The 24,546-nt window shown below is 43.7% G+C and overlaps 1 protein-coding gene across 1 annotated transcript in view; it reads right to left on the minus strand.

The window, feature by feature from the left end:
* Positions 1 to 24,546, minus strand: part of HUWE1 (HECT, UBA and WWE domain containing E3 ubiquitin protein ligase 1) — a gene marked incomplete in the record, with an annotated part of 5,008,559 nt that overhangs the window by 3,151,597 nt on the left and 1,832,416 nt on the right. Inside the window, 1 exon segment of the mRNA XM_044079288.1 lies at positions 10,113 to 10,170. Within this exon segment, the coding sequence (XP_043935223.1) occupies positions 10,113 to 10,170 (58 nt within the window).

Below are 24,546 nucleotides of genomic sequence, written 5' to 3' on the forward strand. Positions count from 1 at the left end.
TAGGTGCCAGGGTGGCACAGTTGACAGGCTGCGCAGGAGTGGGTACCAGTGCTGGCGTGGCCACTCCGGGGCAATCAGAATTGTCCTTCGCTTGTCCTGTTTTAGCTTGATAAGGGGCAGAGGGGGAAGGCATAGACTGAGAGGTTTCCCACTGAAAGGAAAGGGACAGCCACCTTCCAGGCCCTGCTGTGAGGGTTCCTGGTGCAGAATTTGCTTAACTGGTGGTCATCAGGGAAGCAGAGAGATCCACCTCTGGGGTCCCCATTTCTGGATCAGAAGGTTGAAGGTGCTGGGCTCCAGTTTCCACTCGTGTGGGTCTAGGAGATTTCTGCTCAAGTAGTCTGCCAGTGAATTCTGTTTGCATGGCAGGAACTGAGCTTGTAGATGAACTTGGTTGTCCAAGGCTGTGTTCTACAGTGCCATGGCTAACCTGCAGAAAGGGTAAGAATGGGTCCCCCCCTGCTTGTTGATGTACCACATAACTGCGGTGGTGTTTGTTTTTATCAGCAGTTGTCCTGGAAAGAGTAGCTATCTGAAAGCTGTCAGGGCATTCTGTATAGCTAGCACCTCTTTTTGATTGATGAGCAGGAGAATTTGCCTTGGGCTCCAGTGGCCCTGAATAAATTTGCCTGTCAAGTGAGCCCCCCATACATAATCTGATGCATCTGTGGTTAGGGGCTAGGCAGCGTGGGGTTGAGTAAAATGCAGTCCCTTGTTGTGGTTGCATGCTTCTGCCCACCAAATGAACTCTTTTCTTAGACAAGCTATGATAGGAATGACTGTTTCCAGGTCCTGAGAATGCTGGCACCAAAGAAGTACCACTGAAGTTGCCTCATATGCATTCGTGCATATGGAACTCGCAGAATACATGAAGCCATAAACCCTAGGGCTTGCAGCATTTTTCCTGCAGACAGCTGGGTTCTGGTGGCCATTTGTTTGAAGTAGTCTGTCAGATAGACCTGTTTTTCTGAAATGAGTAATGCCATCTGGGAAGGTGACTCCAAGCTTGCTCCCAGGAATACAATCTTTTGTCTAGGTACCAGTTGTGTTTTCATTGATGTGTACCCCAATGAAGTTAGAAGACATTTTACTAATGTCAGGTGCTGAAGCAGCAACTCCTGACTGTCCGCCTGACTCAGTCATCCAAGTATGGGTAAATTTGGATATTTCTCTGCCTGCAGTATGCAATGGCTGGAGCCAGGCATTTTGTGAATACCCTGGGTGCAGTAGATGAGCCAAAGGAAAGTTCAGAGAACTGATAATGCATAGACCCTGCCCTGAAACACAGATATTTCCTGCAAGACTCCCTTATGTGGATGTACAGATAGGTTTCTTTTAAGTCTAGGGTGACTAACCAGGCATCCTTGGCTAACATAGGGAGAAGCTGCTGCAGGGTAAGCATCTTAAATTTTGGTACAACCAGGAAGGTGTTGAGAATTTAAAGATCCAGGATTGGGTGCCAAGAGCCCTCTTTTCTGGGTACCAGGAATAGTTTGGAGCGGAAACCTTGACCCATCTGTTCTACTGGAACAGGCTGAATAGCTCTAATATTGAGGAGGGAAAGTACTTGGTTTTGAGACTCTGCCCACTTGTTTGGAGGAAGGTCTGGAAACAAGACTGGGGTTGACAGTGAATGGAAATAAAATTTGTACCTCTGGGTTACAATGCTGAGGACCCATCGGTCCTGAGTGATGGACATTGTTTTTTTAAATGAAGGGCACATTTTCCTCCTAGGGGCACAAGCAATTGGGCAGGGCTGGGAAGCAGAGTTGAGAAGTCATTGAGCTTTTACTATAAGGAGGTGGCTTACCACACTCTGCTCTAGGGGTGGGGGTGCTCCATTGCTTAGATCTCTGCATACCCTGAGACTGTAGTGTGGGTGGTTTGTTTCCTCTGGGTCTTGTTTGGGAAGGCCTGGAGGGGGCTGTTAAGGACCAGTGTTTTGAAGGGCAATGCCGACTGAATCTAGGTGGTTGAATTTGTAGGAATTCTTTAACAGTTTGCATATATTTAGCCTTTTCTTTTATCTTTTTAAGAACTACTTCTGCTTTGGTGCCAAACAGTCCTTATTTAGAGCAGCGTCTAGTAATTTAGATATGACATTATCTGGCAAGGCATGCCCCTTCAGCCAAGCATGTCTTCTCAGTACAAAGCCAGTAACTGCTGCCCTGCAAGCTGCTTCTAGAGCATCAAAAACACACTGCAAATCAAGTTACTAAGCATACTTTGCAGAGTGCATAAGCTCCTGCACTTCTTTATTTTCTGCACAATCTGGAAAAATTACCACTTTTTGTTTAATTAGTTCCATATGTTGCTGGTATTTCAGCATGTGAAACTGGCAATTCAATGCCCTGATAGCAAGAGTTGCAGAGGTATATACCTTCTTACCCCATTCTGTCCAACGCTCTGGAATCCCTGTCCAAAGGGATAGGATTTTTGGCTGTAGTAGCCTTAACACCTTTAGATCCCTGGGAAATTATCTCTGGATCAGCAGTAGGATTCTTGGAAAAGAAACTTGTGAGAATCAGGTACTCTAGTACCTGTCTGTTTTCCTAGGGGCCGGAGGTAAAGTGTCTGGAGTAAGACTGGATTCCATGAAAACATCATTCAAATGCCTCTGCTGAGGAAACTCTAAAAATTCACCAAGTCTCTTTATGGACTGAGGATAGTCTTGGCATTCCCAATGGAAATGCTCTCTTAAGGTATGCAAGGTTTCACCAAAAGAGAAATCCTCTGGAGGGGAGACTGAGGGAATCAATTCCTCTGCATCAGAACCCTGATAGGCGGATAAGGGCATAACTTCATAATCAGAAAGGTCAGAGCCATCGGACTCCTGGTCTGTAGAACCTGAAGGGGACTGGAGTCTGTCTCAAGGCTGGGGAAGGCTGGCTTCCCTTAATCAGCATAATAAGGTCTTCAGACATTCTAAGGATTTGTTTTTGTGGCATGGGTACCTGAGCATACGCTTTGGTAGTCTGTTTTATAGGGGTAGTGCATACTCTGGGCCCAAGAAACTCTGTAGTTTTGGTTAAAAAAGTCGGTTTGATTCGAACATCTGGATGACGAAAAACTCCCTCAGAAGCAGGTGCCTGCACAGTGGCTCCGGACCCATCTAAGGTAGAGACATCCGCTGGCGCCGTAGAAGAAGCATCTCGCGGCATACCTGACTCCAAATGGGTCTCAGCAGAGGCCTGGAATCCATAGAAAGTGGGCATCAGGGGCTGCAAAGGAACCTCACTGAGTACCGGCAGACTGGCAACTAGCTTAACAGACGTGTCGTCAGCAGCTTTGGACCTATGCGGTCTGTCTGTTTTTATCTTTACGTTTTTCAAAAATCAGTAGTCAGATGGCTTACCAAAGCCATTTCAGAAAACGGAGGTTGAGAGCAAAAGAAGTTGCGACAAAGATAGTTCGGGCGTTACACAAGGCACAAAACCGACAGCGAGGGACGTTGTGGTCTGGGCCTAAACAGGTGATGCGGTAAGAATGAAAATCTCGGAGGTATTTGCTTTCCACAGGAAAGACAATTGTTAACTTTTTCTGACATCAGTTACTGTAAGAAAAAAGGATCCCCAACGGGATACTTAGCTTTAGAAGACTTCAGGATTATTCAACTTGAAAATGAAAATTTCAGGTAGTGGCCAACCGGGACTTGCTAACTGCTTCGGGTTCCTTTTCAGCAAGGAAGATTGATGTAATGGTGTCGGCTGCCTATTTTCATACCCAACATGGAAATAGTAACAGCATCAGACACAGAAATACTAAGTCTCTGGCATTCAGGCCAGCTGAGGGCTACCTGCAGGCAGACATCCCAAGTGGATGACTGCAACAGTGAAACATGAACATTGTCACTTTCCAGCAAGTCCAGCTGTCTTTTGTGACACCAAATAGAAAACCTTTCCACTTGGAGAGATGGGATTTTCTTGTGTTAGGTTTCCTGGTCTCCTGCAGGACATTGAGCACATCCTCCTTGTAAAGGTGTCTGAAGGGGATCAGAATCCTATCAGCCTCAAGGAGAAGTGCAGGGAATGCCACTGCGGGTGTATCTGAATCCCCTTGTGCTGTGTGATTAGGTCCACTGAAGGGGGTAAACTTGTGGTGATTGCCCTTGGAAAAATGCAGAAAGGGGAACCAGTGCAGTCGTGGCCAGTAGGAAGTCACCAGCAAGATTTTTCATGAGTTCTGCTGAATTTTCAGCAGCACCTTTTGAATCGGGGGTGGGTACAAAAATTTCCCCTTCCAGGACATTGAGAAGGCATCTGTTGCCAGTGCCTTGGGGTCGGGTGTCCTGGTGCAGTAAACCAGGAAGTAGCCTGTTTATGGAGGAGGCGAACAGGTCTTCTTGAGGTATAACCCACCTGGGGACCAGGTTCAGGAAAACCTCTCTGAAACATCCATCCGTGTTTTTTTTTAGATGGTCTTGCTTAGGTAATCTACCTGGGAGTTGTGCAGGGAGAATATGTAGGCTGCCTGTAAGGTAACTTCCTGTGAGGTGGCTAGTTCCAACACCGGCAGGGCTAGTCTGCAAAGGAGATTTGACTTTGTCCCTCCCCTTTGAGATACCACAGGACTGTGGTGGTGTTTGTGAATATCTTGAGAGGGCATTGCTGTAAAAAGGGTCAGAAGGCTTGCGGAGTAAGGAAGAAAGCTCTCATGTCTCTAACATTTGTGGGGCAGGTCATGTCTGTCCACAAACCCTGCACTTTTCCTTGTTCTAGAGTTGTTCCCCATCCCAGATCTGAAGCATCTGTATGCATAGTCTGGGAAGGTGTGGGTGTTTGTAGAGGGAGGCCTGGGCTTTAGGCCACCTGAGCCACCCACCATCACAATTCCTGTTTCAAGCAGGGAAGGAGGGGAACTCTGAACTCTAGGGGATGGGAGTGATGACTCCACACTAACCAAAGATGATACTGCAGTTTCCTCATGTGCAGTCCTGTTAAGGGCAACATGGGTATGATGGCTGCCACGTAACCCAGAAGTCATAGAAATTGCCTTGCTGTCACTTCTGATGCTTGAAGGGCACTGAGTAGGTGGTGTGTCAGAGACACCACCTTCTCTGGTGGTAAAAAGATCAACCATCTCCTCTGTGGGCTCCAAGTGAGATTTTGAGAAGTTTACTAGAAATCCTAGAGACTAAGAGAAACAGAAGGGCCAGGGTATGAAGAAGACTCTTCTGATCTGCCCGAATTAAAAGGTAGTCTAGTTAAGGGAATATTTGGATGCCCTTTGTCCTGCAGTAAGCAATGACTGGGCCAGACATTTCATGAATTCCCTGAAAGCAGTCGAAAGCCCAAAGGGCAAGGCACAGAACTGAAAATAGGATGAGCCTGCTAGGAATCTGAGGCATTTCCTGAAGGGGATCTTAACTGCTATGTGAAGAAGGGCATCCTTTATGTCCAGGGTTGCCATGAATCCTTGCGGTAGTAGGAGGGTAAGGAGAGTGAGCATCCTTAAGGTAGAAACTTTCAAGGAAGGGGTTGAGACGAGAGAGGTTTAGAATATGCCTCCATGGTCCATCCATTCCGGAGTAGAATCCTTTTCATTTTGATTCTGTAGGCATTGGTTCAATAGTGCCTTGTATTAGCAAGGTTTACAGTACCTGTCGTAGGTGAGTTAACTGACTGGAGGGTGGCTGAGGCATGCCCAGCCTTGTTGGGGGGGGTGAACCAGGTCATAAAGTAACCGTTCTGTGTGATGGACAGAACCCATTTGTCTGAGGTAATGAGTGACCATACAGGGAGACAAGTGAGCCGGGCAGACAGGGGAAGGGGTGTGGGAGTGGTGGGGTGAGAGATTGGCAGGCAGTCATACTACCTGCCCTATCTGAAGAGGAAAGCTTTTGGCTGGCGGGAGAAGTTCTAGCCAGAGGGGGCCATCTTTTAGGGGGTCACCTGGTCGGAGCTGTAAGCCTACAGGTTTTCCTGATGAATTGAGTCTTGGCTGGGTAGTTCCTGTGAAGCTTGGGGATGGGCGAGACTAGCAGGTGTTTTAGGTCCTGCAATTCTTTGCCCTTCTGTTGCAGGGACTTAGAGGTCAGCCACTGTTACACCAAACAGGGCAGAGCGATCCAAAGAAGCATCAATAAGTTTGGCCCTGAAGTAGTCAGCGAGGGGATGAAGGCACGTAGCTCAGTGTGATGAGAAATCTTAACAGAAGCTGATGCAAGTGCTCAGCTGCATCATAACTGCATCTTAATGAGTTGTCTATTCACTCGAGAGGCGAGAGCTAGAAGGGAGGTCAAGGAAGCTTTGGCTGCACAGTCTGGGATGTCAGCCAACTTCTTAATGGCTTTGTCCAGAAGTGCTAAGGAATATTTGGTCATGTGAGTTTGGTAGTTAGTGGCCCTGAATGACAAGGCAGCAGAAGTGTATTTTCTTCCCCAACCTTTACCTTTCCATGGTCTTGTTGTCCTTATCAGATGGAAGAAAGGTTGTAGTGGGGAGCAGCTTGGAAGCCCTATCAATAGAAATGGAGAGAGTGGCTGGGTCAGCCGAGGGGGCACTTAATCAGAAACTTCTCTGTCTTAGGGACTTAGTGGAGTCTATCTGCTCTCCGTGGGGCTGGTGGTTGGGAGAAAGGGGTGATGGAAGTAGAAGCAAAGGCATCCAGGAAGGCCAGCTGAATAGGAAGAACAGCAGAAGCATCAGGCACATCTCATCTACACTTCAGTTATCTGAGGCTTCCCACTTAGTGGTCTTTCATCTTATTGATAGTTTCCCCAAACGTTAAGTCCTCCACTGGGGAATCAGGCTCAACAGAGCCTTCTTCTGAAGATCCACATCCGGGAAGGGGGGGGGGGTTATCCGAGATGAGTAGGAGAGGGAATCCTCTGTGGAATTAGACAGTACCTCCTTTTCCAGTTGTTCTACCTTCCCTTCAGGAATTAGAGGTCTAGGACTTGGGAAGGGAGGAGCAGTGGTAGGAGTTACTATAGTAGTAGGCCTAACGGCCATGAAGGCGTTAAACTGTGGCTGAAGCCCTGCCAATTAGGCATCCTTTCAGAAACAGGAGATAGTTTTGTTTTTTTGTTTTTTTCCTTGTTTTTTTTCTTAAGAGGCCTAGCTGGCGTTCGACTGGGCAAAGGCCTTGAGTCAAACGTATGGATGGTGGCGACAGAATCTGATATGCCCACAGAGAGCACCGGTTCCCCCTGGAGGTTAAAATAGCTGCCGGTATGGATTCTACGGACATGCAGTCTGCTCGAGATTGTGCAGCTTCCTTAGAGGTACCTGCTTTATCCAAGGCTGGTGGAAGCTGAAATCTGTCAAGCCAATGTAGGCCACAGACTGAGGAACAGCTGGTAGAGGCTCAGTTGAAGAAATCAGTCGCAAGGTCTTGGCCCTCTTCTTTGGCGGTTCAGATAGGGCGGACGCGGCCTCCAACACTTATGCTATTTGTTTTAACTATTGGTTTTCTAAGTACAGATGTAAAGCCTATAAACTGTGACATAAGGTCTTAGGGACTTACAAATAGTGCAGTTCTCGTAGTAGTGTTCCTTACCAAAGCAAGAGAGACACTGATCGTGGGCGTCTTTGTGGGGAATCTACTGACCACACTAACACTTGCCCTTTCCGGATGACATGAACAGACTATATAAAATAGTAGGACTGAAAAGATCCCAACAAGGTACTTAACTGAATTTTCTTGATCAGACGTCCGCGAGAAGCAGGAGCACCAGGCGTATGACTAGCAGCTGAAAAATTCTGAGGGCTGGTGCATACAGATGTAACTTTTATGGCCCACATTCCAGCTGCCACGTCAGACGTCCGACAAGCTTCGAATGAATGAAAAATGTTGGAATCCTGGCCGGACGAACTGGAGAGGAAGGGTAAACCACATGTAGAATACTGCAGCAATGGAATAGGACATCTGGAGGGACAGGTGAAGGGGCTAGTGTGTGCCTAGTTCCAAGAGGTTGAAGCATCTTTTCTGGACCTCTGTAATCTGTCTAGCCTCCTACTCAAAATATTCCATCATATTCACAATTCTCTCTCCAAATAAAGCTTCAACAGGAGACATCAGAAATGCAGTCCATCATCAGAAGGGATTTAGCCAGGTGAGTGTTTTGAGGGGATTATGCCAGACAAAGTTGAGTCAGAAGCATCTTTCTCCACAAAAAAATTAATCCACAGTAATTTTTTTAGGAGTGTGGGAAAATGATGGCCAGAAAAAGGGGGTTTCACAGCCGCAGTGGCCCCATGCAAGCCTTGAGAAAAGTCCATCAATTCCTCCACCCTACATAGAAGAGAAGAAACATACTTATTTTTTTTCTCTTTCTGGTGTGGCATCCACCTGCACTAAGCAGGGTGATTCAGATCCCTGATATAACTAACACTTTACCAGAGATGTCTTTCCTAGCTAGAATCGGAGGGATGCCTTATCTTTGGATCACCTTCCAATATGGGAGCCGATTCCTCACTCATAAGGCCCTTCAATGCCATATGGGCTTCTGGCGGTATATCTCAGTAGAGGGCATCAGAGGTAGGAGTTGATGTACCACAGGTTCTGGAGTCTCAGTGGAAGCATCAGAATCAGAAAAGGCAAACTCAGTACTCTGCCTGAGCCTTTTGCATTTTTTTCTTGAGGGGAGTATGCATGACTACAGAAGCAGAATCCACCATCTTGGACTCAGCCAAACGCTTCAGTTACTGTGTCTTCAAGAAAGTGTTAAGCAAAGATAAATGAGATCAAAAAGTCTTTAGCACAAAGGATTGCCAGAAGGAACGAGCCTTGCAGTCGTGTTCTGTACCTAGGCAGAAGAGACACTGGGTATGCAGACCTTTGTATGGTATTTGCCTACCTTACTCACACTTAATCCTCCGGACATATATAGCACAACAAAATAGGTAAGTAAAGAAACATTTATCGATGGGATTACTTATCTACCTTTAGAGATGCTGTGGTACCAATGACCAAATGATCAGTCAGATGTATGCATGATCTACATTCAGTCTGGTGGTGAAACGGTCTGAAGATCTACACTCATGTCCATCTATATACCCCATATGCTTGCAAGTGGAGGACATGTGCTGGACGTACGATCTAGGGAAGGTTAAGCTTTGGTACCCAACCTGTATATCAGTGGTGATAACCACTTACGTGGAATACTGCAACAGTGATTTCAGTCTGGGCATCCTTCAAGTCAGTAACAGAAGCAAGTGACATCAGTGGGGAGTTGATGTGCCTCCTTTTGCACATCTTAGAGCATCAGGGGATGTAATCAAACTCTTCAATGGACTTTTCCTGCTGTGGAGCTGTAGCTATAATGCCTAACTCTGCTCAGAACTATGGACACATACTGGGACAGACACGAGTGGGAGTCGTGGGCATGAAGAGACCCTAGTTAAGCCTGAGTAACTACTCTCAATGAAGAAATTATCCTCTCCATCACCTGTAAAAAACAAAGCAGCTGTATTGACAGAACATAGGAAAAACACTATGGCATCCTACCTGATGGGTAAGCCAAGTGCTCCCCTCACCCAAAATACATAAAAGGTTGTGGGTACGATGTAAGAGCCAATGAGAGAAATTCCTAAAGCATGCATCAAAATAATTCATTCACATCAAAAGAAAATATAATTCATTCAAACCAAACAGTGTAACGAAGCAGTTAATCCCCTTCTCTAACATTCCATTTTTAATAGCTAAACTGTGCTTTACTTTGCAATGTCAATGCTGGGATCATCTGCAATGAGGTAAATGCACTCAAGGAAAATTAAATAACTGTGGTGCAGTTGTCCTGCAAACAATTTCAGCACATGCCAGACCAAGAATTAAAGTAGTATTAACCTTCAGTTCAGTTGTGCATTCTCAGTCAATGACATCTACATTGTAAATTGTCTGGCACAATACAACAAAGTCAGTACTCCAAATGAGTACGTACGAGTACATGCGCCGAACTACCTTTCATTATAAATCACCCTTCTGTACTGACAGGCTGGAGACTAGGTATTGGTAATAGGCTACTACTATCCAAAAGGATTTGCAAATGGATTGCTTCTAAATGTGAAGAGAACTTAAGAGGACTAAATTAGTACAAAACAACCAGTGAGAGCAGTAAACAAAAATTATGTAACATGCCAGATAACTACCATTTGGATAAAATTACCTACCACATTCAAGATGTAATCCATCAAAGGTATAGGAATCCTTTCTTCAGTGCCAACAACTCTGAAAGACAAAGCAATATGAGGTCCCAAAAATGTTTACTATGAATTCAGCATCAGTGCAACAAAACAAACCATATTACTGCAACTGTAAAAAAAAAAAACACACACACCACTACAGCGATGATGCCAACTTAAACATCAAGAATCCTTGAGGAACCAAACCAAAAAAGAAGCCATTCTGCAGCAGCGCTAACAACCATACAAAAATCATCGTCTGTCCCCACACCACTAGCAAGCAAAAAAATGGCAATCCTGTACCCAAATCTCTACAAAACTAAACCTCAAAACCTACAGACTCAAAGGAAGCTTTTTCCAAATAAGCACCGATATAATTTTACAGCCATACTACCAGCAAAATAAAGGCAAATTAGTCAAAGCTCCTTACTTTTTTTTTTGCAGCTCAGTCCCTGCAGTGCAAACATGTATACTGAGTTGAAGTATATACAATGTAAAAACCTGCTACATACTTTTGAAACTTAAGTGCGAAAGTACATAACATTCAATAATGTAGTTTTGTCTCATTGTTTAAAATGTAATTTAATAAAAATGATTAAAATGTATCTTCTTTTTTACACACTATGCTATTTACAATGCCACTCTCTCTCCATGGGGAGTCTGAATGGAGAGATGGAAAGTCAGCAAGCTAAGGAGAGTAGTAGTGCTGAAACTGAATATATCTTCAAATCTTGGTGAGCACCTTTACGAGGTGGACACTGTTTTGCAAAAAAATATCACCAAGGCGACACGGATATATAGACTGTATTTAAATAGCATACATCATGAACAGAAGTAGGCCAAAAACTGAAAAAGTTGGTTGCACAAGACCCAGGATAAAGTAGTGCCCAATCCTGGTAGGCACACTGGTGCCAAGACTGGAAAAAAATGACAGTGTAGAATACTTAAAAAATGGAAACATTCCTACAATGGGGCCAGGCCAGGCCCAGAGGGAGGCAGAAGGAAGAAGCAATCCACAAAAATCACAAAAAAATGACAGGCAAAAGAACAGCCACAAAGACAAAGTGGACTATTGAGGGCAAGAAAAATTATGTACTGTTACTTTTATGCAAAAAGCCCAGAATATCCAGACATAAGACGTACAAAAAGATTGAGAGAAGCTAGAGGAAAAAAAATGCTTCCGCAAGAAAAACTGTCAGAAGCTTCAAATAAAAACTTGGATCATTAATACAAGCGATTTTTGAAAAAACAGTATATAGATCAAGAAACTGATCTGTTTGGAAAAGAAGCATCTGAAGTAGTACAAAAAGTAAAAAAACCTAGATATTTTTGAAAAGCATAAAAAAACTATGTACATGGGGAAAAAAAAGACAGATTTGATATGGTGTAACATTTATGCAAAGGCGAAAGCCAAATTAATCAACTTAAAGAAGGCAGCCCCAAAGATATTTTAAGAGAAACAGGCAAATGCATCCAGATATGGAAAAATTCACATTAAAAAGTATCACAAAGGAGGAATGTGCAAAAGATTAGTAAAGTAGAAGCTAAAAAAACTGAAGTTAAAAGTTATGAAATACCTGTAAAGTCAAGGATTTGATGTAGGTCTAACAGGTCACATCAAAGCATGATAAGTCCCAAAAGAAAGAAGAAACAGTTAGATCAGGAGGCATCTGCAGAAATATGGACATGGCAAAGAAAAAGATTTCATATAGTGTAATATCTATGCAAAGGAGAAAGCAAAACTAATCAATACAAAAAGAACAGCACCAACGATATCCGATAAGAAATACAGGCCAAAGAAATCCGGACATGTAAAATTTTACAATACAAAAAATAAGTAACAGAGGAAAAGTAGAAAAGGCGATCAGTACTGGAGAGGTTAAAGAAATAGAAACTGAGGTCATGAAGTCTAGAAATTCCAAATCAGGAAGCACCACAACAGGACAGAGCAATGGAACTCCAAAATTACCCGGAAACCAGATGAATGGTAAGCAGTTGGTCAGGTGACATATGAAGATATTTTGGAGCCTTCCAAAGAAAACCAGTACAAACATCCACTTGAAGCTGGACAGGAAGGGAAGGAACGGGAAACTGTGGAAACTCTTGACAGTTAATGTTGAGGAGTGACAAGCCACTGAGCTCTCATATGACAGAGGAACGGATGGCACAGGATGAAACTGAAGAGAATGTGCCACAGGAAGATATAATAGAACATTCTATAGAATGTCTACTGGAAATGGAAAACAAAAAATGTGCTCTCAGTCTAGAAGAAACCGAGCTAAGAGAAGAGTTGCTTGACTTAATAGAGACAGACTTATTGAGATCAATGAAAGAAATAGACTGCAGGTGGTCAACAAAACCCAAAAAAGTCAGAAGTTTGATAAAATTAATTAATACAATAATTAGGGCTGTCCATAGACATTTGTGCAATAACAGAAGTAGAGAGAATATATTACTGTGCAGCTAAATTAACTGATAAAATTAAACCATAAGAACACAGGGTAGCGAAGAAGAGAAAGGGAAGAAATCAAATACCCTCATGGAAGTATCGAACAGAGAAAGCTATAAAGCAACTAAGAAAAATGCCACTGTTAGAAGAGTATAGAAGAGGGAACAGATTAACAAAAATACTCAAAAATAGATGTGATGAAAGCAATGAGCAGTATTAGAACAGGTCAGGATCCATCAGCCACAATCGCAAATTGTGAACTAAAAATCTCAGCATAAGCATAAAAACTTAGAAGATAACGTAGACAAATATAAATGAAAAGTACAAAATAAGTAATTTATTGATAACCCAAAAATGTTTTATACAGAATTGGGAAATGAAGTAAAAGGAATTGAAAGACCACCAAACCAAAGAAGAAATAAATTATGGAGAATTATTTATGAAGAGCCTGTGGAACAAAGATGCTAAATGGATAGAAATAAAAGAAAGAATAAGAAGTTTAAAGGTACAGGATATGAAATGCGATGAAGTAACCAGAGTGAAACAAAGTTAAGAAAAGCCTATAACTGAAAAACCCCAGGCACCTAACTTTTGGTTAAAAGTATTAACAGCTTTGCACGTGTAGGAATTACTTGTATGCACACCCTTAACAGACACCAATCTGGCTAACAGGAAAAACAATGCTCCTACTTGAGTGAACCTGCAAGGTACCGAACAATTATAGGTAAATAACTTGTGTTCCAATGACGTATAAACTATATAATGGAATTGATGCAGACAGTTTATATTCATTTAAAAGAAAACTCAATTATGGCAACAGAACAAAAGGGCAATAAGAAATTCGTATGGAACAAAGGATCATTTGTTGTTCAATAAAGTCATAGTGGAGAACTCTTAAAGGGGGAAGAATTTAAGTATAGCCTGGACTGACTACAAAAAAGCATTTAATAGTATACCACATTTATGGATAAGAGAGTACTTAAAAATGTATAATATGCACCCTACACTAATCAATTATATTACAGTGACAATGAAACAGTGGCAGACCACTCTGCAATTAAGCTATGACAAAGGACAAATTATTCCAGGGATAAAAATCCAAAGGGGGATATTCCATTGCGACTGTCACCGCTGCTATTCTGCCTTGCCTTTAATCCATTATGCTGTCCACTTAACAGCTTAGGCCATGGCTATAATTTGGCTCTTAGAAAACAACTAAGTGTAAAGACTTATCTTCTCTGTTTGTAGGCTATTTGAAACTTTATAGCTCATCAGATGAGGAACTGAAAGCACAACTGCAAGTTGCCAAAACTTTTGCAGATGAATGTCATTTGGTCTTGTGCAAAAGCAACCTTTAAAGCAGGAAAATGTACAGTTTTGCACCTACCATAAATGTAGATGTTTGAGTGTTCACACTGCTGCAGTCATCACACTTGGGTTATCCTGCCGTCAGGCGGTCCCATAGTCGGCCAGAGTTCCAAAGTCTTGGTCCGGTGTCGGTTGCTGTCGCTTTTTCCCCCAGACGTCAGTGCGCCAGGGGGTATACAAAATGCATCCAATGCCATTTTCTTCAGTTTTTCTTGCCCCAGATGTCAGGTGCCCCCAAGTAGGTAGGCAATACATATTGCTAATAAATAAAATATACATATAAAATAACAACAATACCTTCAGTTACAAGCAAATACACCACAAAGGTTGTATAGGATAGAAAGGTGTAGATAAGTCCAGCTAGTTCAGAGGGGATGGAGGGAGGGTAACCTGGACTGCAGCAGTGTGAACACTAACATCTACATTTATGGTAGGTACAAAACTGTACTATGTTCGTGTTACACTGCTGCAGTCATCACACTTGGGTAGAATCCCAAAGGTAAGGTTGGGTGGCTGGTCTATAAAGAGAGGATTGGCTATGAGGCCCTGCAGAACTGCAGTGGCAAATCCTGCTCTGGATTAAGAGTAAAGAGGCAAGTGGTGATGCTTGGTAAAGGTGTGCACTGAACTCCCAAGTTGCAGCCTCCAAAATTTCACTCATCTGAGAAAGGCTGTTGAAGTGGCTGTGGCCCTGGTGGAATGTGGCCTAATGTTACTAGGGATTGATTTTCCATGCTGTGTGTAGCAGTAACGAATACAGTGTCCTATCCATTTGGATATAGTCTGCTTTGAGATAGCCTTGCCCTGTGATCCTGCAGCATATGCTACAAACAGTTGCTCAGTTTTTCCTGAAAGCTTTTGTTTTGGCCAAGTAGAAGCATAGCTGCCTGTGTATGTCCAAAGCGTGCAGAAGTTTCTCCCCTTTATTCTGGGGGTTTGGATAAAAAGATGGCAAATGGATGGTTTGGTTAAGAGCCACACTGGATACCACCTTTGGCATAAAGGTAGGGTTTGTCCATAAAGAAATCCTGTCCTGATGGAAAATTATAAAAGGTTCCACTGCCATTAATGCCTGTAGCTCTTAGACTCGTGCTGAAGTTACTGCCAGGAGCAGAGCTATTTTCCATGACAAAAATTTTAGATCAGCTGTATTGGCTGGCTCAAAAGGTGGCAGGGTCAGTTTTTCCAAAACGAAATTGAGGTCCCAAAGTTGGTGTTGGTGCTCTCTGGGGCGGTCTTATGTTTTTAGCCCCTCTGAGGTACTGCTTTAGCAAGGGATGAGAGAATAAAGGAGGATCCGTGTTGTAATGCGCTGGAATGGCAAAGGCGTGGATCTTAATTGATGAGCATAGGCCTTTGTCCAGCATCTCAGTTAAGTATTGTAAAATCTGAGGAATGTTTGGGACAAGAGGGTCAAGGCTTTGAGCCTGGTTCCAGGCGCAGAATCTCTTCCATTTTTCTGAGTAAGCTTTCCTGGTGCTGGGCCTCCAAAATGACATCCATAACAGCTTTAGGTGTTGCCTGTTTGACTAAAGAATCTGCCATGCAGCCAGGTTTAGGGTTTTGAGCTGACCGTGCAGGATCTGATTGTTTTGTGGAGTCAAAATGTGTGGAATTTGAGGCAAAATCCATGGTGGGCCTTGAGCCAAGTTCTTTAAGATTGGATACCAGTGCTGGCGTGGCCAGTCTGGAGCAATCAGGATAGTCAGTGGTTTTTCTTGTCTGGCTTTTAAGAGTACCTTTGAAAGGAGAAGCAGTGGTGGGAAGGCATAAACTTTTAGGCTTTTCCAGCTGAACGAGAGAGCATCCACTTTCCATGATGGAGTGCGATAAGTCCTTGTGCAGAATTTTTGTAGTTGGCAATTCAGTGGGGAGGCGAAAAGATCTATGTCTGGGCATCCCCATTTTTGCGTTAACATGCTAAAGAGTTGTGGATTCAATTTCCATTCGTGAGGGTCCATGATATTTCTGCTTAGATAGTCTGCCAGAGTATTTTTCTTTCCTGGCAGGAATTGTGCTTGCAGATGAACTTGATACATTAGAGCTGTGTTCCACAAGGTCATGGCTTGCCTGCATAGGGGATAAGAATGAGTGCCCCCTTGCTTGTTTATGTACCACATTACTGTGGTGTCCTGTCTTTAATAATAATTGTCCTGGATGTAGAAGGTCCTTGAAAGCTGTTAGGGCATTTTGAACAGCCATCTCTTTTTGATTGATGTGAAGATGCATCTGGTCTGTGGTCCACTTGCCCTGAATGCATTTTCCTGCCATGTGTGCTCCCCAGGCGTAATCCAAAGCATCTGTTGTTAGAGTCTGCCTGGCTGTGGGCAGGGTAAAAGGCTGACCCTTGTTTAGGTGACATGCCTGTTCCACCATCGAAACTCCTGTTGTAGGCAGGGAATTATTGGTATTACTGCTTCTAAACTGTGTGAGTGTCGAGTCCAAACACTTTTTAGGTACCATTGTAAATTCCTCATATGCAGTCTGGCATATGATAGTAGTATGCAGGATGCCATGAATCCCAGGGCCTGCAAAATTTTTCTTGCAGGGAAATGGGACTTTTTTGCCAGTAATTGAAAATATCGAGTTTGTTGAATTTGTCTGGCGTGAGATATGCCATCTGGGCCGTTGTACTTAAGCTGGCACCCAGGAATATAATCTGTTGTGAGGGTACTAGTTTTGACTTTTCGTTTACTGTGTACCCTAGAAAAACTAGCAACCTTTTTACAAACGCCAGATGCTGTAGAAGAATGTCCTTTGTCTCTGCATGAATGAGGCAGTCGTCCAGGTATGGATATATTTGAATTCCTTTTTGTCTGCAAAATCAGAGTCCTCATAGGGGGGTAGAGAGTATCCGTGGTCTGAAGAGGAATCACAGGAAATGGAAACCTGATCAGAGGAATCAGTCTGTATCCTGCCTAGGCCTTTTCTCAAGAGGGGGATGGGAACCCCTGATCAAAGTAATGAGGTCTTCGGCCATTTTAAGCATCTGATTCTTAGGCATGGAGGACTGTCCAGGAGAATGCTGTACTTGCTTCTTTGTCTTTAATGGTACTTTTGCCTTGCCTGTTGCTTTAATGGTAAGTTGTGAAGGTCTGAAAACACCCTCAGAAGCCGATGCCTGCTCAGCAGCTCCGGACCCATCTGAGAGAATAGTTTCTGTAGGCCCAATACCTTTAGTTTCCAGAGGCCTAGTTGTCTCCACGTGGGAGACAGAGGTGGCCTGTGGCTGTGAGGTAGCGGGTGTCAGGGGCTGCGAAAGCACCTCACTGAGAACCGGCAACTGGCCTAGAAGAGGTTTCGTCATCGGTTTTGGACCTCGGATGCCTGTCTTTATCCTTGTCTTTGCATTTTTTTGGTATTGCGGTCGTCGGCTGATCCAATGGCATAGTATAATTGAACCTTCGTCCAAAGTAGTGCAAAGCAAAATCAAAACATTTTTTTATAGTGCTTTTGTTAAATCTAGCACAAAACCGATAACTGGTGACGTCGTGATCAGGGCCTAGGCATGGAATACAGTAAGAGTGGAAGTCCTTATGAGGTATTTGCTTCCCACAAGAAATACAATTAACTTTTTCTGACATCGGTCTGAAGGAAGAAAAAAAGTTTCCCCAACAGGGTACTTAGCTTTATTAGACTTCGGATCTGACATTCGACTTTGAAAATCTCAGGAGCCGACCGGCACTTGCGAACTGCTTCTGCTTCGGACACCGCGCGGCAAGAAAGACTGAAGAATATGGCGTCTGATGCATCTTATATACCCCTGGCGCACTGATGTCAGGGAAGAAGCGACAGCAACCGACGCCGGACCAAGACTTTGGGACTGTGGCCGAATACGGGACCGCCTGATGGCAGGATAACCCAAATGTGACAACTGCAGCAGTGTAACACGAACATCTGCAGCACCACGAAAACATCAATTTGGGACAAGAATGTGATCTAAAAGAACTTGAGCAAGAGGGAGTGTATACATATTTTGAAATTGATGGATCAATAATAAAACATGAACAAATGCGAATAAAACTTAGTAAGGAGTACTTCAGAAGACTTAGACAAATCCTGAAAACAGCTTTAACATCTAGGAAGAAAATCCAAGCTAGAAACTAATTTGCTCTTCCTGTCCTAACTTACAGTTTTGGAGTGACTGACTTGGCCCCAAAACATGCTAGACAGGAAAACAAAAAAAATGCTTCATGCTCACCAAATGACTTATAAAAATCAGTGCACACCAAGACTATACATTCCCCATTCTTGAAATTGATTATATGTATAGATCTGCAATCATGGGACTCCACACATCTGCTGACCTCACAAGACCCAAACGTAGTGGAAGTTTTGGAACATGAGGAGAATAAATCTAAGATGACTTCCCTGCTTAGGCCAGCAGAACCATATCGACGTTAAGCAGGTATGGAAATCAAACCACGAGTAGATAATCAGGCAGCAAATGAATGTGCCAAAAAACAAACTAAAGAATATAAGGTGAAGGCCAAGATGAAAAGGCAAGAAAAGTGGAAAAAGCATAAATACAGTTGCAAATAGAGAAAACTTCTGGAAGAACCGCATGCTGATGAGTGAACCCAGGAATGGTTAAGGAGAGGAATTTAAACCAAGAGATGAAAGGTTAATATTGACTGCACAAGATAGTGAGCTATGTACACCTTGGTTTACAAAATCCACTGAACATGTGGGAGAAACAGACAAATGCAAGTTTTGTACAACAGAACTGGAAAGAGTTGCACACCTCGTTGCAACATACTAATGGAAGGAGGACTGTACACTTAAAGGCATAACAATGTGGCGAGACTGTTGCACTGGGGATTGTGCAAACATTACAGTATTGAACTGGCTGAAAAACACTGGAAACATGAGCCACAAAGCAGCATAGAAAATGATGAAGTCTACATTATATGGGATCACCCATTACCAACAGTTCAAAAGATAGACGCTGGAAAACCAGACAAAAGTAGCAATGATCATTGAAATCACCACACCCAGTGACTACAGCTCCCTGCACAGAGCGAAACAAAGTGAAAATATCAGGATATGCAAGCAGAAATGAGAGCAATCTGAAGAAAGATACCCAGATAATTCCAATAGTAGGAGCAATAGGTCTTAAAAAAAAAAAAAAAAAAAAAAAGAGTCTGCAATCTTGTTTAACTACTTTACCAATACATTAACTCTATACGAATTGCAGGAGGAGGCATTACTTAGCACATTGCGGGTGCTGCGAAGAGCATATATGGCTGACATTGAAATACTAATTTCATGAACTTTAATCGTACTTTAACTTCGGAATGGGATCCATTCCTGTCATGGTATTAGAAACCCAAAAGATTTGGAGAAATTAAAAAGGGGAGAAAAGTACAGTTTTGTACCTACCATAAATGTAGATGTCCGAGAGGTATGCATCTGCAGTCCTAACAAATGGGTTGTCCTGCCTCAGGCAGCCCTTCGGTCGGCCGGATTCCAAAGTCTGGGTCTGGCCTCGGCTGATGTCGCACTTCACCCGATGTCATAGCTGCTGTCAAATTGGGTATAAAGGCATCAGCCGACGCCATTTTCCTCAGTGTTTCTTGCCCCAGATGCCAGGTTCCCTCTAGGAAGGCTAAATTTGGATAAATGCAAATGATTCCAAACAGTAGAGAGCAAACAAAAATAAACATGTATGTACATATATACAAACAAATACACCATAATAGATTCCCCCAGCTAGCTACAAGATGGGCAAATACCCTAGGAGTACCACAGAGGGGAAGGAGGGTGGGTAATCCTGACTGCAGATGCATACCTATCGGACATCTACATTTATGGTAGGTACAAAACTGTACTATGTCCTTCAAGGATGCATCTGCAGTCCTACCAAATGGGTAGAGTACCATAGCCAAACTGGGGGAGGAGGCACTAAGAAGATTATGGTGTAGTTAAGATCCCTTGCAAAACAGCAGTGGCAAAACCTGCTCGGGATCTGGAGTATAAAGGCAGATTATAATGCTTGGCAAATATATGCACGGAGCTCCAAGTAGTAGCCTCTAAAATGTCTTTGGTAGCCACTCCTCGTAAGAAAGCTGTAGTAGTGGCTGTAGCCCTTGTGGAGTGAGGTCTGATGTTTTCTGGAGTTGTCTTTCCAAGAAAAGAGTAACAAAATCTAATGCAATTTCCTATCCATTTTGAGATTGTCTGTTTTGAAATTGCTTTTCCTTCCATTCCTGCTGCATATGCTACCAGAAGCTGGTCAGTTTTTCTATTGTTCTTGGTTCTGTCCAGGTAGTAGCGCAATTGCCTGTGTACATCCAAGGTATGCAGTAGTCTTTCCCCCCTGTTCTGTGGGCTGGGGAAGAATGTTGGTAGGTGGATTGCTTGGTTCAATGATACCCTGGAGACCACCTTTGGCATAAAAGTAGGGTTAGTTCTCAAGGACACTCTATCCTGATGGAAGATAAGGAAGGGCTGTACTGCCATTAATGCCTGTAATTCAGAAACCCTTCTTGCTGAAGTGATTGCAAGCAGGAAAGCAGTTTTCCAAGATAAGAACTGTAATTCTGCTGTTGCTGCTGGTTCAAAAGGGGGAAGTGTTAACTTTTCTAGCACAAAGTTCAGGTCCCATGTAGGCAAAGGTGGCTTCCTTGGAGGCTTTACATTTTTAATTCCTCTCAGAAACTGTCTGAGTAGAGGATGAGAGAAGACTGGAGGATCCATGTTATATTCTGCTGAAATTGCTGATGCATGAATCTTGATGGAGGAGTAAGACAGGCCATTGTGGAAAAGTTCTGCTAAATATTCCAGGATGTTAGCTATGTTTGCCAATGATTTGTCCTAGAGCGTTTGTTTTTTGGTTTGGTGGTAGGTTTGGCATTCCTCTCTTCCTTGGTAGAGTATGGAAGTGAAACCTGTAACCTTTGTCTATTGTCTGTAAAATCCATTTGTCTCCTGTAATGTAATGCCAGTTTACTGAAAATAAGGCTAGCTTTCCGCCTAAGGGTGCTTCCAGTTGTTCCCTGGTAGGCGGTATCAGAGCCAAGTCACTGTGACTGTCCTGTGGAAGTGGTAGTAGCTGGATCTGTGGCAGTACTTCTCTGGTTGTTAGGCTGCCACTGACGTCCCCTGTAGGCACCTCTGGATTGACCTCTGCCTCTTGGGCGCCTATTTCTGCCTCTCTGTGCTCTGGTGGTGTCTGGAAAGGACCAATTCTTCGAAGGCCAATTTCTACTAAACCTAGGAGGCTGGACCTGTAAGAAATCCTTGACTGTTTGGACAGATTTTGCTTTTTCTTCCACCTTCTTTAACACTTGCTGTGCAGGGGAGCCAAACAAACAGAGTTTCTCCATGGGAGCATCTAGGAGCTTTGACTTCACATGGTCTGGTAAGGACTGCTCTTTTAACCATGCATGCCTTCTGATCACTGTACCAGTCATAGCTGATCTAAAGGAAGCCTCCAGTGCATCATAGCCGCATTTTAAGGAATGATTACTGACCTGTTGAGTGTTATGTACCAAATCCTGAAGGGACTTACGGTCTATAGGTTCAGGAGAGGATAGTTTTTTATTTAGCTGATCTAACAAAAATTCCTGATACTGAATCCTGTGGAATTGACAGTTTAAGGCCCTAGCCGAAAGAGTAGCAGAAGTATAAACTTTTTTACCCCATCTCTCTAATGCTCTAGATTCTCTTTCAGAGGGGAGGGGTTTTTTGGCAGTTGCTACAGCTTTGGGGCCCTGAGAAATAGTTTCAGGATCTGCAATAGGAGCCTTATACAAGTGATAACGTGTGTCCGGGACCCTGTAGTATCTGTCGGGCTTAGCAGGGGCCGGGGGAAGAGAGTCAGGGGCAGTACAAGCATCATTAAATGCATCATCCACAACTGTTAGTACTGGAGGAATGGCTAAAGGCCTATGCTGTGGCAAATGTAATAAGGTCCTTAGCCGTTTCCTAGAATCTGAAAAATCCTGGCCCTGCCATTGAAATTGCTCTCTCATAGCATGCAAGGTTTCCCCAAAAGAAAATTCCTCAGGAGGAGAGGCAGAAGGAATGGAGTCTTCTGCGTCAGAGTCCTCATATGGAGAATAAGGGCCTTCTGGAGGATTTGAGTTTTCTGAATCATCAGAGGAATAATCCGTAGAAACTGGCTCAGGGGGCTCTGCTCTAGGCCTCTTCTCTGGAGGGGGTTGAGAGGCCCCTGTCAGGGTGAGGTTGGGATCCCCTGATCAAAGAAATGAGATCCTCTGCCAGGCTGAGCATTTGGGAACTAGAGCTAGGCCTGTGTGAGGGGGTTTTAGCAGGCAAGGCCTTAGAAGATTTAGCTGCTTTAGCCCTAGAGAAAGCCTTGATAGACATGGATGCAGGGGGCCTAGCAGCTCCACGTGCAGGAGTAGATATGTCTAAAGGAATAGTATCTGATAAATCCTGGGTGCCTGCTACAGCAGGAGAAATTTCAGTAGCAGATTCAGCCATGCTGTGTGAGGCCTCGGCTGTCGGAGGTATGCTTTCGGCCAAAGGAAGAACCGAGGACTCTGTTTCAGCCGAAACAGAGACACTCGCGGTTGGCTTAACCGTGGTTTCGGCCGAAACCGCGGACCGCAAGTGTCGGTCCTTTTCCTTACGCCTTTTAGCCAATTGTGAAGTCGGAGTCTCCGACGGCATTTTGTAAGCAAAAGCGGGACCAAAAAACTCCTCCGCAAATTCCGACCGACGTCTAAGTGTCCGTCGGTTGAAGGAAGCACAGGCTAGACAAGCTGCTACGTCGAGGCCTGGGCCTAAGCAAGGAAGGCAGTAAGAGTGGAAATCCTTATGAGGTATTTGTTTCCCACAAGTTAAACAATTATTTACTTTTTCTGACATCGGCTGAAGCAAGAAAGAGTCCCCAACGGGGTACTTAGCTTTTTAGAAGTTTTCGGTAGTAGAAATCTCTGGATCTGACCGACCGGCACTTGCGAACAGCTTCTGCTTCGGGCACCGCGCGGCAAGAAAGACTGAGGAAAATGGCGTCGGCTGATGCCTTTATACCCAACTGACAGCAGCTATGACGTCGGGTGAAGTGCGACATCAGCCGAGGCCAGACCCAGACTTTGGAATCCGGCCGACCGAAGGGCTGCCTGAGGCAGGACAACCCATTTGTTAGGACTGCAGATGCATCCTTGAAGGACATTAAAGCAATATAGAAAATTAAGTTTATATCACATGGGATCACACTGCCAGTACAAAATATAGATGCAAGAAACAAAGATATAGTAGTCCAGAAAAAAACAAGCAGCACGTACCATTGAAACTGCTACACTCAGTGATTACAGTGGCTCATGTACTGTGTGTGTCAAAATACTACGATTTGCAAGCAGAAACGAGGGTAATGTAGAAGGAAGATACCCAGACCATTCCAACAGCAGAAAGAGCAATGGGTCTTACAAAAGAATTTACAATCATACTTAGATACGTTACTGATGCAAGTAACTCCATAAAAATTGGATCTGTTGTTGTCATTACTGGGTCCATTGCAGGTGCTGCGAAGAACCCTTCTGGCAAACAAAGTTTGAAACAATGCTAATTTCATGAACTTTAATCACACCTTCAATTAAGAATGGGGTCCATTCCCATCTTGGTATTAAGAAACCCACAAGACTTCGAGAAATTAAAAGGGGGAAAAGTTAGAAAGTACAGTTGTGTACACTTACCATAAATGTAGATTTTATAGAGAGTGTATTCACTGCTTCAGTCATTACATTTGGGTTATCTGCTTGCAGTAGCCCTCAGTCGGCCTGATTAAAAAGTCTTGGGTCCTGCGTCGGATGCTGCCCCTTCTTCCATGACGTCAAGGGTATAAAACATGCAGCAGACTCCATTACAACAGTTTTTCTTACCCCTGTCAGGTGCCCCCCCTAATGAGAAGCAATTAAATCTATAATTACAAGGATGTAGCTCCGACAAAAAAGCAAATACACTAAAAAGCTTTTTGATCATAGTAAGGGGGAGTAGAAGTATAGCCAAAAGAAGAAAGGGGGCTGGAGGGAAGGTAACCAGGACTGCAACAGTGAAAACACTAACTTCTACATTTATGGTAAGTGTACACAACTGTACTATGTTCTTCATGTTTCACTGTGCAGTCATTACATTTGGGGAGATTCCCAAAGCTAAGGTTGGGAGGAGGAATTTAATTAGAATTAGGACCAGCTATAAGACCCTGCAAGACTGAAGTGGCAAAGCCAGCTCTGGATTTAAAGAAAATTGGCAAATGATGATGTTTGGTGAAAGTATATACAGAACTCCAGGTAGCAGCTTCTAGGATTGTCCCTGGTAGGAACGCCTCTGAGAAAGGCTGTGGAGATGGATGCAGCCCTGGTTGAATGGGGTCCGATACTCTGTGGGATAGGTTTTCCATGGTGCTTATAGCAGAAATGAATGCAGTGGCCTATCCAATTTGAAATGGTTTGCTTTGAAATAGCTTTCCCCTCTGTCCCTGCAGCAAATGCCACCAGCAGTTCAGATTTCCTTTGAGGTTTAGTTCTGTCCAAGTAAAATCCAAGTCATCTGTGCACAACTAAGGAGTGCAGTATCCGTTCCCCTTTGTTCTGTGGGTTAGAAAAGAAGGTAGGCAAATAAATCGACTGATTAAGA

This window comes from Protopterus annectens, chromosome 8.part0 (assembly GCF_019279795.1).
Source record: "Protopterus annectens isolate FY-2018-M chromosome 8.part0, PAN1.0, whole genome shotgun sequence".
NCBI classification, from domain to species: domain Eukaryota; kingdom Metazoa; phylum Chordata; order Ceratodontiformes; family Protopteridae; genus Protopterus; species Protopterus annectens.